Source organism: Helianthus annuus, chromosome 8 (genome assembly GCF_002127325.2).
Source record: "Helianthus annuus cultivar XRQ/B chromosome 8, HanXRQr2.0-SUNRISE, whole genome shotgun sequence".
Lineage (NCBI taxonomy): Eukaryota > Viridiplantae > Streptophyta > Magnoliopsida > Asterales > Asteraceae > Helianthus > Helianthus annuus.
This window is the reverse complement of record NC_035440.2, coordinates 67,663,337-67,683,694: the sequence shown is the minus strand read 5'-3', so window position 1 is coordinate 67,683,694 and position 20,358 is coordinate 67,663,337. Positions and strand designations below refer to the sequence as shown.

General features: G+C 34.9%; 1 protein-coding gene and 1 long non-coding RNA gene across 2 annotated transcripts; one reads left to right on the top strand and one right to left on the bottom strand.

Moving 5' to 3' along the window:
- The first annotated feature begins 7,372 nt into the window (after positions 1-7,372).
- Positions 7,373-12,491, top strand: LOC110873018 (phospholipase A(1) LCAT3). The gene is made up of 11 exons (XM_022121938.2): positions 7,373-7,725; positions 9,052-9,143; positions 9,261-9,388; positions 9,711-9,846; positions 9,923-9,974; positions 10,085-10,185; positions 10,456-10,635; positions 10,726-10,883; positions 11,525-11,579; positions 11,734-11,787; positions 12,129-12,491. The coding sequence occupies exons 1-11, from the start codon at positions 7,509-7,511 to the stop codon at positions 12,291-12,293; spliced, it is 1,338 nt and encodes a 445-aa protein (XP_021977630.1). The 5' UTR covers positions 7,373-7,508; the 3' UTR covers positions 12,294-12,491.
- Positions 12,492-16,566: 4,075 nt separating this feature from the next.
- Positions 16,567-17,178, bottom strand: LOC118481224. The gene is made up of 2 exons (XR_004864953.1): positions 16,997-17,178; positions 16,567-16,631 (listed from the first exon to the last, which is right to left on the bottom strand). It is a non-coding gene; the product is annotated as an uncharacterized LOC118481224 (long non-coding RNA).
- Between the last annotated feature and the right edge of the window lie 3,180 nt (positions 17,179-20,358).

The following is a 20,358-nucleotide window of genomic DNA, read 5'->3' as shown; positions in this document are numbered from 1 at the left end:
AATCTGTAGATTTCTAACTTGGGAAGCCGAAGCTAGGTCCAATACACTCGGTTAAGTGTAGATCCGGGATAAAATAATAAGATTCGATGAAAAAGATGAAGTTTAAGTAAAAACTCAAGAGTTTGGATGAAATCAAAGTGAGTCTTGTGGAAAAATCGAAGTAGAAAACGTTGTGTAATCTTGAAAAAATGGTAAATCTTACTTGAAAATGGTCGGACAGCAATTCGGCAGAGTTTCGGTATGAATTCAGCAAGTTAGAATGAGAAGAGGGGGCTTGGGTATTTATAGGCATGGTGGGTTCGCATAGCAACCTTGGTTCGAACCGGCTGCCTTCGTACGAAGCTGCCTGGCTTCGTTCAAAGGAGCTGTTTTGAGTGGGAAAACCTCATTTTCGCGTATAGGATGCTTGTTTAATGCGTTTTGTTGCGTTAGTTTGTATGTGTGCTTTAAGTATTTTAGCAAGATCTTAAGTATCGCGTTACGTTACGTTTCAGTGCGATAATTTGAGTTACGCGTGCGAGCGTTTGCGCGTTGAAGTAAGTTTGATACATAGACAATAATATATTTATAACTAGTATTATAATATAATATATATATATATATACATAAGTAATCCGCGTTTCGAGTTTGCGTTGCGTTGAACGACAGCGAGTAGCGTAATAATAGCGTAATAGTGTATGCGAATAGCGTTTTAAGCGTAAGCGTTGTGATATAGCGTGTTGTAATAAGCGTTGTAGTGCGAAAATATGCGATGTAGCGTAGTAAGCGATATAGTTTACTTATGATCCGAATCTCGGGTGCTAGGCGTAACGAGAGTAATGAGCGTGAAAGTGCGGGTTGTTACAAGCATCGACAACTACATTTCCTTTGGTTACCTAACAATGTATATTTACGCGTTGTTATTGTAACCTTTAAGTTTTCGAATTGGTTGATTGGAGTCCATTTGGGCTGGCAAGTTTACTTATGCCAAGTTGTGTTTCTAATTAGTAGTAGTTAATTTTGCTATGATGTTTGCAGTATTGTGACAACCGGTAATTTACGCCTTTAATTACGCGATTAACAAACACTAGAACGATTTTAAGTAGTGTAATTAGACGCAAATTAACTTAATTAGGCCCTTAGTATGCCTAGGAACGCCTATTCGACTTTACAGTACGCGTATGACGATCTGCGTGAAATCTGCTGAATATTAAATGGTAACGAACTAAAACTGAACAAAATACTGACAACGCCAATAAATATGAAAAATTACGATATTTAGCTTCGTAATTAAATTTTAATATCCGTAGTCGAAGTCAAATAAAAAAACGGATTAAAAACGACAACGACGCAACTTTACGCGATTTTTACCGTAATCGACGAACGAGCACGCAAACAACTTCTACCGACACTATTTCACGTACATTTAACCCAAAACTTTTATTCTACGACGTTATAGAAAAAATCGGGGCGAAAACGGGTTCGTAGGTGCTGACGGGCCACTTATAACACGGGGATTGAGCTTGTGGGCTTGTGGGCCCTAAACCGAAGCCCACTAAACAAACCTAAGTATATAAGAGAAGTGAAACCCTAATCTCACTTCATTTTCATCAGCCGCATCCCAAACCCTCTTACCCTCTCACTTTTTCAGGGATGACCTTAGCCATTTGCGCAGCCATAAACTTCATACAATCCTTTTTCGACATTGTTTTGGAGCTAGAACCCTTCTTTGATTGGAGCTTCTTGGACGTGCTGGACGACATCTAAAGGATCGAAAGAGAAGGAAAGGATGAGACTTGATCATAAATTCAAAATAAGTTTTGCAAGTCTAAGCATGTAAGCATGATGTATCACGTACGGTTCACACAATTAGCATGAATTTAACAAGTATTCAACAAGTATAAACACGTATGAATGCGTAAAAGAGTATAAATTTAGTTTGTTCACGAAATTATTGTCATTTTTTATTGCGCTAGATGTGCGAATTGTGTAACAGTTTTGAAATGAACGAGGTAACAAGTATAAAATCATATATAAATTGAATCACATAAAAGAGAGCCTCATAAAACATAGGATTGTTTCGGGTAGAGAAACGTCGACTATTCCAAAGTGAATCGAAAGTCCTTTCAAATTAGAGAAACATGCTTTGGCCTATAGGTAAGATACTCTCGTCGAGAAGCGATTAACGGTATCTTACCCTTCCAGTTACTACACGTCTCTAATCGATCGAAACAATCGAAACTTTGGCGAGATTGAAAATCGAGGAATGGGACTTAATCGACAAGGTGTGGGTTTCACCCCTAACTTGACGATTTCGTACCCTAATGTGGTTAATACTCATCGGGTCAAAATATAATTTCAACACTTTGACGAGGGTCCACTAGAGTTTGAATTGTAAATTTACCATTAAGATGTGGATTTCACTCCTAGCTTAATGGCGAAATTTCGTGCAAAATAAGAATAAGCGGAATGAGAGTCGTTCACCAAATTGTGGGTTTCACGCCTATTTTGGTAAACTCGTCTCTTTTGTATAAAGAGTGTCTTCAAGTCTTCAAGTGTATTATGTAAAATGTCTTAGGAAAGACATTATGTAAATATTAAGACCAAAAAGAAGAGAAAGAAGCAAGGTAGGAAGAATAACATTTTAAGCAAGAATCAAGAATGGTCAAAAATATGGTTCCTACTATAGACTAGGTCGAACATGGCAATTCTACCTAATTCCCTATAGTTATGGCTCTGATACCAATCTGTCACACCCCAACCGATTGTGGAATCATCGGGATGAGACGAAATAGATTGCAAGAGACTTCATAACACTATTTGTGACAATATTTAAATCAACCATTTTCATTTCATAATAAAATTGTCAACACATTACAAGAAATTCAAATAACAACATTGTTCATAACATAAACATAACAAAATTGATAAAACAATTTAAACCTAAGACGTCTAAATGTGTATCTATGCATCATCGCTACTTCGTTTCATAGCAGCATCATCCTCAACCTATAACATGTTTAAAATAATTTTAATGCAAAGCAAAGGCGAGTACACAAGGTTTGAATAAGTATAGCATAAGTATGATAGCATTATCTCGAATCCACATGACAATTTGTAAATAAGGTAACTAGCATGCATAGCAATACGTCAAACCCAAGTGTCCACTAGTATTTAGCATCCCTCGCCACAAAAGTGACGAGACCGTTTAGAATAAAGACTTAACAAGACCCCGACGGGTGGTGTGCTACTCCTATAGTGCTATATATGTTAAGTTGAGGGCTTAGCAAAGTTAATGACATATAGCATGTATAATCTAGCATGAACCTAAGTAAACAAGTAGCATGTATAACGGACTGAAAGTATAAAGAATGGTTAAGTGTGTGAGTGTGTATTTTGTATATTAACATGTTACAACCCAAAGTGTCTTTAAAAGTAAATGGGTCAAGTGTACTCACGGTTTTGCAAGTCTTGAACTTGAGAATTCGCGAGTGAGTTGCTTGTTGATTAGGAGGTTGGAACACCAAGTCCTTCTACACGAAGAAGCAAAGTGTATGAGTATTGGGAATATTACGGTGGAATAAAGATTCAGAGTTTTAAAACAAAAAATATATAACATATGAAAGTAACCATCTTTTAACACATAACACTTGTTTGACACTATGAAACCTCAAATGGTATAATGTTTTCATGGGTAGGACACCCATTAGAATCATAACAAAGTTTAGGTCTTAGATGATATTAGTCTAGTACTTTGACGAATGAACACAAGTTCATCATCAAAGGTTCGAATGTAGAATAGTATATACAAGTATTATTTAGGTTATATAATAGTATGTCCAATAGTCAAGCATGAGGTAGAAGATTAAATCTTCATTTAGGTACCTCTAAGTTTCATGGAAATCATGTAGGAAGTAGGAAGATAAGTCTTCCATTTAGGCACCTCTAAGTATTCACCACTACACTTGATGTAAAACATTCAAGGAGGGTCATGAACTACAAGTAATACAAGAATATTAAACACTAATCTATAAGAAATCATCAAGCAATGTGTGGATTTTATGTAGGACAACCCAAGTTAATCCTTAATCTCACATTCATCAAGCTTTGAACTCGAACATCACTTGTGGGTTAAAAACCCTAAACAAAACAGAATGTATGTGAGGTTTAACCTCTGATTTTGAATGTCTCAACCTTGTTTTTAAGCCTAACTAACCATAGAAGTGGTTATAAGCATAAGGACATAGGTTTGAGATGAGTTAGACTCAAGTTTGAACAAGTTTAGTAAAGATTTAATCAAAACAGAAACGAACAGTGAACTTTGGAGCCTTTTTAGCAACGTTCCAGGGACTGGTTTACTGTGCAAAACCCATGGAATCGAAGCTAAGGTCAATCCAAGCACATAGGAAAAAAAATGAGGTAAAACGGATAAGAAACGAGTGAGTTATGCTCACTTTTGTGAAATAGGATGAATCTGCTCGAACACTGATTTGCAGCTGCGTTTTTTAGGGTTTTAGAGTGATTTGGATGAGTTTGTAAAGTGCTTAGAGCTTAGATTAACTTGGTATTTATAGGGGAAGGTTTGGGTAGGTTGTTGTTGGGGTTTAAATGCAAGAAACACAAGTTAAACCAACCAAAAGTCACCAAAATCGCGACCAATCAGCCGTTGTAAAGAGCTGGCTCCGGATCAGACATCCTCGTTGGGCGCGAAGACATAGGGCCCCGCCCTTCGCGGCCGGTGACAAGGGGCTGGGTGAACTCAAGTTTTGATTAATTACAATTTGGCCCCTAGAGTTTCTAAATTAGGGTTTTAAGGTAATTTAAGGGTTGTTTTTGACATATAAGCAAAGTTTAAGAACAAATTAAGCATGAGGAACATAATCCAAGTATAATTAAGCATATGAATGTCGTATTTAAGTATCGTATGCATACAGAAGACATATTATTAGCATGTTTCACATATTTGCAAGTTTGGCACATAGTTTCCAAGAATTACGAATAAGCATCAATTGTTTCACGAAATTGAATGTATGAGCATGTATAAAGTATGTACGACATGAATTTTACGAAATACGAGTTTTATTTATGATCCAAGTCTCGGATTTTACAACGGTTACAAAGAAAGAACGATTACAAGAACACAAGGCTTCCAAAAATAGAAATACACACAAGACTTTCTAATTATGGAAAGTATGAAAAGCAGGGTGTTACAATGAAGGCCATGGCCGGTGGTTTTTTTGTTGCAGAGGATTAAGGATGGGTTGTATAGCTTGAGAAGAAAGGGAGGGAGGGCCCAATTTTTCTTCATTGAGAGAATGAAGATGGGGATATGTTTGGTGGGGGCCACTTGAGTTTTAAAATGCTAATTTATTGTGTGATTTTATATATTTTAATAAAAGCAAGGGGTAGATAAATAATTTCAGATGGACTAACCCAATCCACTTCAGGGACTATCCAAGTAACAAAAAACAAACCACAAAGAGAAGTGATATAATTTTCAAAAGTTGAAAGATGTTACTTTAAAAAAAATCAAAAGGACTATCTAGGAATTTTAATCAAGGGTGGAGATATGATAGGAAGTTTCTTTGGCTAAGAAGGCTAGAAAGTGATCTTAACCATCCATTTAGTTAATCAAGGGCTAAAATTAAATCAGGGAAATTAAAGAGAATAAAAGAGGCGCGTGAGTTTGTTTAGGGGTATTCTAGTCAATGCAATGCAATAGTTTCTCTCTCCTCCAATTCCCCCCCATTTTTTAAACGTTATTAACTCTTTCATAAGAGATTATTTTTTTTATAAAAATTGCACCAAAAAAACGAGCGTTTTTTATCTTTAAAACGAGTATACTATTGCTATATTTTCGAAAAAAAAAATTAAAAACCCAGTTGCGTAAAACGCAATAGAAAAACCCCCAGTTACGTAAAACTCAATGAAAAAAAAAAAACCTAAAAATGACATTTTTCTAAAACACAATAGCCTAAAAACTCAAAGAAATGTCTTATTTGTAAAACGCAATGGCCAGAAAACACAAAGAAATGTCTTATTTCTAAAACACGCGCAATAGCCTAAAAACTCAAAAGAAAATGTACTTTCTAAAACGCAATGGACTAAAAACACATAAAAATGTGTTTTACCTAAAACGCAATGCACAAAAAACACAAACAAATGTCTTATTTCTAAAACGCAATGGCCAGAAAACACTTAAAATGCCTGTTTTCTAAAACGCAATGGACTGAAAGCACATAAAAAGTGTTTTACCTAAACGCAATGCACCAAAAACACAAAGAAATGTCTTATCTGTAAAACGCAATGGCCAGAAAACACTTAAAAATGACTCATTCTAAAACGAAATTGCCTAAAAAACAAAAGAAAGTGTTCTCTGTAAAACGCAATGGACTGAAAATACCTAAATAAGTGTTTTACCTAAAACGCAATGCACCAAAAACACTTCAAGAATGTATTTTTCTAAAACGCAATGGCCAGAAAACACATAAAAATGTTTTAGTTCTAAAACGCAATTGCTTAAAAACACCAAAGAAGTGTTCTCTCTAAAACGTGTTGAACCATGACAATAGTTTTGTCTGTGCTGTGAATTGTCTGTGCTGTGAATTGTCTGTGTTGTGAACTGTCTGAACCAATGCAGTTTACTAGTGCAGTTTCCAGAGGCAATTTACAGAAAATTAATTTTTCTGATGCATTTTTATTACACGTGCAGCTCAACCCCAGCCAGGGGCTCTGCCCCTTGGACCCCGCTACCAGGGGTTCTGCCCCCGGACCCCCGCCAAGATCATAAAACGCAATGACTAAATAAAAAACTCAGATCGTAAAAATGAAATTAAAGAATTTCTTACATGGATCAAAGTGATTTCTTCAACAATTGACGGATTTTGAATGATTGAAACACTTTTCAGCGCTCGAATCGAACGAATCGAGTGATTATCTTCAAAATCACCGGACAAAAAACGAGATTTTGTATGAAATTAAGTTGAGTTTTCTTCAAAAAAGTTGAAGAACACGTTGATCGGGTGTTTGAATCATTGATTGGTGACGAAAATCGCACTATAATGTAGTGATTATTGAGATAGAAAGTGAAGAAATGGTTGAAGATGGTGGGTTTTAAAGTTACTGGGTTTTAAAAAGGAAGAAGAAAAAATTGGATTGACTAAAATATTATCTTTATTTTAAATGTTGACACATGTCATAATTCTATTATTTTCTACACTTTTTAACCAAAATAAAGTTACTATTTCACCTTTTAATCAAACCAAAACAAAAAGAAAAAACTTGATAGAAGAGTGGAGCCCACGTAATTTACTTTGTTATTTATTCCATCACATGGGTATAAATGCGGAGTGGCAAATACGTAAATTCAAGAACCTACCCTGAAAAGAATCTCAAAACGGAATATTATCTTTTCAGAGATCTTCCAGTTTCCGTTCACAACTATAAATACACACACAATAATAATATAATAATATTATTACTTCCGTTTCGTTGTTGATCAACTCCAACTACCCGCTGCATTTCCCAAAATGGTGGGTGGAAAATGGTGGTGCTTCGGTAACCGGAGCTCCGGTGACGATGTGGGTGATCTTGACCCGATAGTTCTGGTGAGTGGCATAGGTGGGACTATCTTGAATTCCAAGCCAAAGAGTTGGTTTGGGATCACCACCCGTGTTTGGGTCCGTATTCTTCTTGCTGATTTGGAGTTCAGAAAGCGGGTCTGGTCTCTTTACAATCCGGAAACTGGTTCGTTCTCTTCTCTTTCTTACTCAACTTTTATGGTTTTATTTTATAGAGCTTGTAACATGTTTTATGGCATAAGTTTTTTTATGAATTGGGTAGCTAGGGGTTTTATTGATCTTGTGGTAGTCAAACCCCAAATGAATTGTGTAAGGGGCTGCCCGGCGGGCGAAAAATGGACATATGACTTTATTAGTGGTCGCATAAGTCGTTTCTTTGTCTCATACGGCCCTTATATAATACGGTTGGTATGACACGTAAGTGGTGTTTGGATAATGTGCAAGTGGGGGGGGGGGGTCTCTCCTGTGAACGTAATAGAACAAAACGATGTGGAATTTGCCTAAGATGATGGATTGTTTTAGTGATTCTATGTTTTTTTATTAACATAGAATGTATATATGTGTGGGCTCTCGGGGGGCAAAAGTGAAAGTGCACTAATTTTAACGTTATTTTACTAATTTTGTGAAAATAACGTTAAAAGAGGGGGATGGTTAATCATGCATCATGTGGTGGCGTTGATAGCCGAAAGAGAAGAAAGTACATGCACTAATTGGCCTTTGTCTTAATTGCTGAGTGTTATGTGCCTTAGACTATCCACTATCACAACCCAACCCAACCCAATCTTATATTAAAATACTAATTTCTCTCTCTTCCACCTACATAACCCAACCCAATCCAATTTTTTACTCACTATCACAACCCAACCTAAACTAATATTTTATTATATAAACAAATAGAAGTTAAATAATAAAAAAAGAAAAAAGAATTAAATATTATAAAGAAATAGAATTAAATAATAGAAAAATGAATAAAGAATTAATATTATGTTGGTTGTTGGTTGCAACCAATGGTTGCCATACCAACCTGGTTGTCCATAAATTTCAATTATTTAATTAAAATAATTTCCTACAATTTTGTCTTATTTGCCATATGGCAACCGTTTGTGCAATTTGATCACCATAGTAGATAGTCTTATGTCCAAGGCTTGATGCAAAACTACTATCGAGCCGGGGATCTCACTGCTAGCAGCCTCTCTATTCCTACGAGGTAGAAGTAAGGCTGTCTACATCTTACCCTCCTCAGACCCTACCTTAGCTTTGCTATTGGTGGGATTTACTGAGTATGATAATGATGATGATATTTTTTATTAACAAAATTTTTGAATTGGGTATGGATGATTTATCTGATCTTGGGTGACTTTTGTGGGGTGTTTGGATATAATCAAACCCCAACTCAATCTGGGTAACTGAAGCATGATGAGATTGTTTTTAGTGATTCTTAGTTTGATATTAAAAATGGTGGGACAGAAGTTTATATGTTTTAGAATTTCAGGCTACACAGAAGCATTGGATGATAGTTCTGATCTTGTCATTCCACAAGATGATTATGGACTCTATGCAATTGATATTTTGGATCCCTCATTGGTAAGTTTCAAGTAGCATAGTCTTTTTCTGTTTGGCTATATTTGAGCAAGATTATATACAAACATGTGTATTACAAGAATGGATATTTATGTATATTCATATCTTGTGACATTTCAGTTGATAAAATTGTTACACTTGACGGATGTATACCATTTTCACGACATGATCGATATGCTTGTTAATCATGGATACAAGAAAGGAACTACGTTGTTTGGATATGGATACGACTTCCGCCAAAGCAATAGGTAACCAAGAGAGTGTATGGTATTAACGCATTGAAATCGAATATAAAATTTGTAGTAAATAGTATTTTAGAGTTGTTAGAAACTTGGTATAAATAAAAAAATAGCATTGTTAGAAGTTTTGTTTGCGTATTTGATATTTCAAGTTTCTGGGGTGAGTTTATAATCAACTTTCGGGTAATAGGAATCCTAACGGGTCAATTTTAATCATGAAAGGGTGGGGAAACCCGCGAACCTGACGGGTATGGGTCAGTTAGCTGACTTTTTTTGAAGTTGAATATAAATTAACAACTATCCTGGAGACTAAGCTCCATAATGTTGGCAGAATTGAGCAGTTAATAGATGGCCTCAAGGAAAAGCTTGAGACTGCGTATACGGCTTCAGGGGGTAGAAAAGTCAACCTTATATCACACTCCATGGGTGGATTGCTGGTTTCATGTTTCATATCACTCCATTCTGACGTATGACCTTTTTAAATTTGTTTTCATTATGCATATGTGATGAAATTAACTTTATAATGCCATCTATTTGGTATAGGTGTTTGCCAAGTATGTGAATAAGTGGATAACCATTGCAACCCCTTTTCAAGGTAACTCATGAATTTGTTTTCGTTATGCATTAAAAATGTTACAGATTGGATTTGGCATAAAAATGTCAAAGGTAAGAGGTTGAGCAAACTATTACTTATGTGTGTATCAGGTGCACCTGGATGCATCAATGATTCTCTTTTAACTGGATTACAATTTGTGGAGGGTCTTCAAAGCTACTTTTTTGTAGGAAGATGGTCAATGCATCAATTGGTAATGTTTCTGTATGAATGTAATTTTGGGTGGGAAGAGCCAGGTTGGGTTACTGCCACTGGTCAAAATGTATTTGGTTCAAAAGTTTTCTATTTTACTATGAGCCAGCCAATATGGGTCGGTCTAGGTTGACGACCCTAACCAAAAATTCTGTTCCTTCAAAAATATTTATAGATAACTGATACGTAAATAATGATGACAAGACAATGTTATTATAGTAAGGCTTAATATATTGATTTGATAACCAACAAGTCTTTTTGGTGTTTTCAGTTGGTGCAATGCCCGTCTATATATGAGATGTTGCCTAATCCCGAGTTTAAATGGAAAAAGCAACCTGAAATTTTGGTTTGGAAAAAAGATATAGAAAACGGAGAAGATTCAGTTAAACTCGAAACTTATGGTACATCTGGAAGTGTGGGGTTGTTTGAAGAAGCATTGAAGGACAATGTGGTACTTGCTTTCACTATAAACACCACCAAATCTATAAGTAACAATAGGTTCAACCCTCTTCAACTCTATTGCTTTCTTCAAATGTGACAGATAGAGTATAACAAGAAGACTATACCTTTGCCATTCAATTATGATATCTACAAATGGGCTGCCACTACACGCAAGATGCTAAACAGTGTGCAGCTACCCCAAGGGATTGAGTTCTACAACATTTATGGAACATCGTTGGATACACCTTTTGATGTTTGGTATGTTATAAATCCATAGTCTCTATAAAAACCAACTTTGTTTTTATTCACATAAACGACTATCATACTTTGGTTCAAATATTTATTTAATCAACTTTGTTTTCATTAATAAGAAACCATTGGTACTTATAAACTTCCGTCAAAATGCTGATGTGTCATACTCTATGCAGTTAATGCGGTAAAATATTGGATATCGGTAAAGGACCGATATTTGAAATATTGGTTATCTCGGTGGGATATCGGTAATTTTAATATAATGCAGAATTTATATATATAGCAATTTAACACCAATAATTTAGTGATATATCGGTTATATCGGTCAAATATCAGTGATATATCGGTTATATCGGTCAATATCGCCGATAATATCGGTACAGATATTTTGACCGATATTTGACGCTAATATTTTACTAAGGGACCGATATAACCGATATCTCACAGATATTAACTGCATAGGTCCTGGTTGAAAATCTCGACCTGCCATTGAGAAAACTCATTACGTGGTGTCATGAGTGTAAACAAAGTTGGTTACCCGAAATAAAATTTTGGACTAAAGTTGGTACCTACCTAACTAGATTTTTTGGCATTACATTCCATTTATGATGTTTGTGTGCTTGCTGAAAACACGTTCTATGTTGCAGTTATGGTTCAGAAATGGATCCAATCAACGACCCAACTGACATATGCAGTACATTGGTAAGTCACTCAAGTTCATCAATCAACCCTTGAATCTTTTATGTATATTGCATGCAACACCCAAATCGACTTAAAATCATGGTAGAAGCGATTGGCGGCCATCCACGTGGGACGCGTGATATATATGACTTGTTAAATGTTTTCTTTTGTGCAGCCTGAATACTCATATGTGGATGGAGATGGAACAGTCCCCGCCGAGTCTGCAATGGTGTTATCTCTAACTTACCTCATATGTCGTATTTGTGTTAATATGCCCCTTCCTTTCCCAATAATGGAATCTAATCGAAAAAAATATATCGGTAACAAAATTGATTTAGAATTGAACAATGCGCTAGTATATTTGACTACAAAAGTCAAAGGGTCTTCTTTTTCTGGAACATAAGTAAAAGCTGGCAATTTTAACCTATTTGATTATGAATGGGTCCAAAATCAGTTTTTAATGCATACAACCTTTGAAACGTCTATTTAAAGATTTAGAAAATTATCAGATGAATTAATAAATCCAAAAAATGACCTGACATGTTTCAACCCAAACCCAAATGTTTACAGGCAGATGGATTTGATGCAAAAGAGAGAGCAGGAATCCCGGGTGCTCACCGAGCACTATTAAGAGATGAACTTGTATTTGAATACATACGAAAGTGGTTGGGAATCCAAGAACCGAGTATCTCGCGCGTAAAGACCTCTAAAATTGTTGATGTTGGTTCGGCTTGAAGCTTGGGTAATAGTTTAGTAGTATCTTACAGCATGCAAAAGTACGTGCAAGTCATTAATGGACTAGTGGTTATGTATCTGTTCAGCTGTAATCTTAGTTTAGATTCTCTACTTTGTTTTGTTAATGTATGTACCATGTGAAATTAGTAGTAACTGCCTTTAAAAGTCAAAACAATAAATTATTATATTACTCCTGTATTACTAATATATTAATTAATATTAATACAAGTTACTTCTCACATTCATGTTTACTATTCAATTTGGTACATCATCATATGCTCTATATCCTACTGCTAAATGCACAATCTTTTGTCTACCTTATCACCCAATCTGTTGACCTACTCGTTGGGTCCCTTGCTTTTTGCTAGAAAATTTTGTATTTTTTCATGTGGAGCCCACATATTTATACCCCTTTCCTCTGATTCCATCATTTAAAAATTACATTCATTTCATTTTATTATCTTAGTTTGTTAATTTCTTATGTATCATATAATACAATATTATGAAGTTCTAAAATGATGTATAAATTGGTTCTAATGTTATAAAAAGTGGATAATATCACTTAGGTTCATCTAAATTACGTATACGATTACGGGTCTGTCGCAATACGTGAATCCTCAATATTGTTTCTTGTGTAAAATATATGATGATAAACTTCTAAATGTTGTATAAGTTGACTCGGATGTCATAAAAGTGTATATTATCCCGTTACTTAGGTTCGTGTGATTTATGTAAATTACGTATACAATTACGGGCCGGCCGCAATGCACGAGTCCTGATACTAGTTTTTTGATTACTTATTATCTAATAAGCATATTATTATTATTATTACCACTACTTTTAAGCATATTTTATCTTTCGTATAGAAATTTTAAGATACGATGTTTTATCAAATACGTGGGGGATAGAACCTAAATGAGTATTTCGACAGGGGTTATCTTCTTAATCTCTTCTTCGATCAGTAAAGCTTAAAGTGATCTGCAAAACAAAGCATCGTGAGCTCGTTACGAGAAGGAGAGGTGGGCGTTTCTTCACGTAACCACCCTCCTGTGACAACCCTCATAATTACAGGTATCCGTACAATTAATTAATATTAATTTGTGCTTAATGACTGTGCTTAATTACACTGATGATATAAACTGCTTTATGCTTTCTGTATCATACATACATGTGCATCACATTTCATACCGTCACACCATTTATTACATACAAACTTTAGTGACATACATGATGCACAAAGCAATGTTAGCACAGTGAGCGGATAACTCAGAAACATGCTGACAATGTCAGTACATAGACAGACAGTGTTTTGGGGCCCAGTATGAGCCAGGGACAAGGTACTACACTAGTATGGAGTGTAGGGAAATAAGGACCATAAAACTGCGTCACTAGGTGATAGTTTAAGTGCCGGAAAGTGCCTAAAACCCACTAAAAGTGCAGAATTCTGCATTAATCAGCAAAAATCAGCATTTTTAACATGCTAGTAATGTGCAAAAAAATATGGCAAAATGGTCCTGTATGCTTTCCTAAGTGTCGGGAATTAAAAGTGTCACAAAAGGGTACTGAAAAATCACTAAACGGAATAACTTGACACTTTAACGAACCGGTACCTAACCGAACAACCGGACATTACCCGGAACACCAAAATATTGCTAGAAGCATTGTTTTATTATTTCTTGGCTAGTTATGATCCCCGAACACCCTAACACTCACTAAAATATCTAGTAACTAACCAACTTAACTACATACTTGGATTGGAATTATGAACTAACTAATTGGTTAAAAGTTGCAACTAGACCCCTTCCCCCTATGCTTAAAATCGGCCCACATGCCTAAATTGGAAGATTTTGTGAATTGTTTAATAGATTGTGCTTGTACTTTGGAAGACATTAAATCCATTGGTTAAACTCATGTTGGAAGTAAGTCTATATTAACCCCAAGACCATAATCTTCACAATCACCTCATCTTATCACCTCCACTCATCTCTCTCCCTCCCTTCATCATCTCGGCCGAGAATAACACCCCACCCCACCATCATTCTTCATTCAATCTCAACCATTCCAAGTGCTCTCAAAGGTGTAACAAGGTGATTAACGAAGCTTGGAACTTATGGAACTTGAAGGACCTCCATCACAAGCTTTTATCCACTCCATATTCACCATTGTTATTCCCTAGCTTGAAGCTAGTAGTAAGATCCTTTTTAACACTTGTTACTTCATATTTTTAGCGGTTAAAAGTTGTAGTATGTTGATTAACACAAGAACACTAATAGACATACACTTGAATCTTGAAACATAAGATGAAATATGATGAAATCTTGTTGAAATGATGTTGCTTAGTGCATGTATGATGTTTGATTGTTGAGATGATGATGTTAATCACCACAGGAAGCTTGCTAGATGATGTTTAAACACTTAATCTAGCAAGTGGGAGGATGATCATGTAACAACCTATGACGATCATCATCTACTAAACACATGAACTTGATAAATGAAATGGATTCTTGTGAAATAATAAACAAAGTGAGTTAGTAAACTAGTAGATCAAAGATTTACGAATGATTTTCCAAGAAAAACCAAGTTCAAAATATGATTTTTGAAAGATCATGGTTTTTACTAAACTTACACTACTTTTGGTAATGAAATAAGTGTAGAAATACTAGTATAACAAGAAGGTTTAATAAATAAACCTTTTTGTAAAATATGTTTACAAGTTGTAAACATCTAAAACCTTCAAGAATGAAGTTTACCAAGAAGTAAATATATTTTGGAGGGTAACTAAGACTACTAAACACCTTACCAAGTTGCTATGTTTTTTTTTTTTTTCGAAAACTCAAGTTCATGTAGTTATGAAAATTGTATAGTTTTTGCACTTGGTAAGTGCAAGATGTTTAGGGTTTGATTATTGATCATTGTGTATGATTTTTGAAAAGAAAATGATATGCTTAATAGCATGGACACCTCCATTTACAAAGGAAACTATGGCGAAATTTTCTAAAAATACCAACACTTGGAAAATATTTTCTAAACAAGTGTTTACAAGTATGTTTTAAACAATGTTTTCAATATAAACTTTGCCATAGGTTTTGTTACAAAAATACAAAGTATCGGAGGTTGGGTTTTGTAAATAAAAATGGATAAATATATATTTAGAATATATATTTTATACTAAGACACTTGTGTGAATATTTGTATACTTTATGGAATAGTTATATTATTTTAGGGTAATATAATATAACTTACAATTACCATGAAATTACAACTCCAAAATAATACGAAAAATCACAAGGAATAAATATTTAAGTTACACGCTTGATATTGTGAAACCGAACGCAAAAACGTAACTTATGAAATATTCCGGAAAATACTCTTACAAATATATTTTTGGTAAATACTATTTTGGATACAAGAGGTGAAAATATGATTTTTGAACATATTACCAAGTATATCATATTTTCGACAAAGAGAAAATATATTATATTATTTTTGGGAGATAAAAATATATTTTCCTAGTATATTTAGAAGATATATAATTTTTGGGAAAATATATATATTTTCTTGGGAATACATTATTTTTGACAAATAAGTTATATATATTTTCTAAGTGGGACTTAAAAATGTATTATTCGGAACTACAAAGATACATGTATAAAATACCCTCATCCTTGAGAAGGAAATACGGAATTAAAATACTTAAGAAGTATTAATACCAAAGATATTGATTAAACAACTAGTGCCAATTCCCGCGAATTTCGTGGAGTTGAAAAATGATATGTTTGTACTTTTGGTAATATAGTTTTAACCTTTCATACTTTTAACTCTTAAAAACGCCATATATAAAAAATAGTTTGATAAAACCCAATTTACGAAATTGAATTAGATGAATATATGATCAAATGACAAAGCGCCATAAACGATTAACCTTCTAATCCAAATTTCAACTTGTACAGCCCCCAATTTCAAACTAAAATTTAATATTATTGTACTTCTTATATAATGGTTTAGATATTTAATAATATAGTAACATTCTTACTAATTTCTTAATTTCCAAGTAGCTACAATACATAAATGTATTAAAATATGAAAAACACGAAGGTTGTTGCCTTTTTACGCTTCAAATTATCTCTAATGTAACCTTCAAATTCATTTATCACATCCTTTGTGATGATAACAAAACAATATAAAAATATTTAATCTACCGGGGGAATTAAAACCAACATCAACCTCGTATTTTTCAGATACATTTGGACATCCTATTTTACTCATCTCTTTCAATGATTCAAGAATTGGGTGACTGCCCTCAAGAAGTGTGCTTCCTTAAAACTGTTTGATCAAACACTACAGCAAGATGTAATCACAAGTCAACAAAAAACTTTTTTCCCTTTGTGAGATTGATAGATATACACATATGCTTTAGAAAATGAAATTGTTATATTTTAACAATATTAGTTATGTAACCTCTTTTAAAATCATATAAATGTTATAAAAGTTATAACAAATTAAAAAGTCAATGCAAGTTAGAGCTGGCCCGTTCCCTTTTAGTCTAATTTTTTTTTGTTTAAGATAAATCACAACCCGAATAAATGGGTCAAAATGGCCCGCTCTAACTTTCCTTGGCCTTTTAATTTTTTATAACTTTTAAAACATTTTTACCAAGGGAAAGTGGGAAACCATAGAATATGAAGTCAGATAGAGAATCATACCTTATAAAAGTGGCTGAAGTTGCTACTCCCCGTAAACTGTTCAAAGGAATCAGTAATCACACCGCTTCCACCTGCACGATGACATATAATGTCGATCGGAAATCCAAAAACTACAATCGAGAAAAATAAAACACTAAAACACATACCTTCGTCAACGAACGCCTGTCCAGATCTAAGCATAATCTAATTTCATTTGTCATTCCTAATTCATTTATATAAATCAGTCAATTTTTCGTTACAGGCATAGGAGTTACCTTTCATACTAATACTATAGTATGGATTATTGTCGTCATAGTTTGGATTTATTAACCCGTCATTTTTACCCGTTAGCCGAAAACTGATTAAACTTATTATTATTAGAGTCGGGTATTGGTTAGACCTTTAAACATCAAAAACCTAAATAACCCGAGCTACATCGGTTCAACCTTTTATCTTTAATTTTGTGGAATCATAAAGGTTCTCTAGATAATCACCATCATCATTTGACGACATACTATTGGTGTTGCAGTTGCACAGTCGCCAAAGTGCCAAACACATACAACATAAAATCAGTGTTCAAAAACATGATCATGGATTATTAAACTGAAAAAGGTGTGTTTTCATGGGGCAGAAAGTCACTGACCTATAGTTTAAGCAGAAAGTCACTGACCTTCCCAGACTTGTAATCAGGAACATCGAAAATCTTGGAAAACACCTAATCATTTAAAAAAGCATATGATTCGGAGCAATATAATACATCACAGAATGTTTCGGTCACCATCTATGGAAAGAACATAGGATTATAATTGTAAGGACCATGAACAAAGTTTATATGCAAAATTGAAAATCGGCATGTATGTTAATTCTTTATTACCTTTGCAACTTTGGCTTGAAGATCAGGAGTCAGGTGATCTTCAAGAGTGAGGATGACATGATATTCAGATGCAACAAATGCATGTGTGTTGATGGCTTCCAAGCACTTGTTTAATTTGACTGGTGTTGTTAATGTCCTGTATATGTTGACCGTCTTCTTAGAATCATCAAAAATCTTCAAAATAGTTACAAAAACTACACTAAATCACCACAAACATAGAGAACCATCAACATAAACTAAAAAGATATGAAAAAAAACCATTATCCATTCAAGCATTTCATCAAACACCTTCCGTGCAATAAACATTTTCCACTAACAACTCAAATGTGTATTCAAGAACTCACCTTTCAACCAAGAGAAATCGTTTCCATATCAACAGATACGGAATCTCTTGAATCCGCCATCACCCTCTTCTTCACTCTCTCTTCCAACCAGTCGAAATCTATGCTCCCTTCTTGTTTTGGCTACCACCGACTCTGATTTCTCCATAGTAGTAATTGTAAATGGATTCATAAGAAAACCGTAATCAGAACAAAAGAAAATGACAGAGAGGAAGATAGTTGTAAGATCAAAATCGAATTTAACATCAAATTGATGAACAAATCTAAACAAAAAACCACTCAACTGAACAAAATACGTAGGCGGCACTAGGGTTTTGAGAGGGAAGACAGAGAGAAAAGAAATGGTGTATTTCGATCTATATGTATTTTGATCTGTATGTATTCTCCATCAATTGAGAAGAAATGGTGTTGATGATGAAGATATCTAATGAGATCTAACATTTTTTATGAAGAAAAGGATGAACAAAAGAAGATTCGGTGGTGGTGTCTGGAGGAAGATTAATGTTTGGATGGAGAGAATGATCTGAATTGAGATGGTGTTCTTTATTGAAGAACCGAAATTGAAACGGTCCGACCCATGAAATTCGGATCCCGCGTCCAAAAGTGCTTTTCTTTTTTCAGATTGCCACGTGGCATTGTGTAGGCTAAAAAAAATCCATGTGGCATAGGAACCCTAGAAAGATGCCATGTGGCACCCTAGGTATGTCTTTTATTAGGTAGGATAGATTATTCCAAACATTAAATATAATTTAGAGTTAAAATAGTTATTACTTTAACAAATAATTATAACTTGGAATAACACAAGAAGCGCAACTCAAAAACATTAAACCCTAAGCCAAGGCACGGCCCGTTCGTCTAATAGACGTTAGTACACTGTAGGTAGTCGTGATTAGCTGCGGAGATTTGAGTTGTCGGTACTGAAGACGCAATACTGTGAGTTCATGTCCCCCTTTTCTTTAAACTGTTTTGTTTATTAACTTCGGGGGTGAAATACATGTTACAAAAGGGATTACATACAATACAATTGGTATGGTTAGCCTAGGAAAGAACCATAAATCATGTGAATGGGTAGGCGTATACTTGAGGCTATCAATCCTCTTGTAGGACCGAGGGGCATGAGTGATAGATCTATTTGGGTGTAGCGAGCCCACACCCATGAGGCCAGGGTGGCCCATAGTGGTGACTATGTCTTCCACCCGGAAGCCCGGTACAACTTTGCTAGGTTTGAGTCTTCCTACACCGTCACACATATCAGTGGCCTTGCAAACCATTGGTGATCTTTTCCTTGTTTGCAATCATACCGGGACATACATACATACACTGTTTACAAAGGTTTTAATACATACTCACATACACATGAACTCGCTCAACTTTTGTTGATTTTTCAAACTACATGTATTTCAGGAAACTAGTGGATCTGGCAGGGGTATGCATGTGTTTTCATCAAGCTGCGTTTAAATAAGAGATGTTATCCACGGTTGTTGAGTCTAGGGGATGTATCCTATTCCTGGACGAGATACATATTTCTAAACTCAGGTTTTATTTAAGTTCTTTTGTTGAGTCCTTGTGAACTCATTTAAACATGTCATGGTTTGTAACTTAATTTGATGTCGATGTTTTCAAGACAAGTATGTTATGGTATTTTCGAAACTTAATTAATTGGTGAACATCTCATGTTTTTATCATATAGCAATGTTATGATTGAATTCTATGGTATTAAGAAGTCACACCAAATAAACCACGCTTCCGCAAAAGCCAGGGTGTGACACCTCTGCTGTGAGAATAAGTAATTGTTCTAAGGAAAATAAAACAGTGTGTGTATGTATGTTAAGCGTGAGAAATCCGCCCCTTAAACCTTTGGTAGAGGTTGGTATTTATAGTCGCGGGGTTTAGAGAAGGAGATGGGCATGGGCTAATGGGCCTTGGGCCAGACATCGCCATAAAGGAATATCTATTTGATTCCCTCTGACACGACAGGTAGTGTTTGTAGAGATGGAGGGACGTTGGCACATCATGATTTGATACACGTCGCCTGCCGAATATACCTGTTGTCAAGTCTGTCATCAGCTGTGAGTGGAAATCATGGAGTAATGAATGGTGCAAGTTGATTGGTTACATGCCACTGTCCATCTGTATTTTTTACCCCTTGACGATTCATCAGCGTGTTG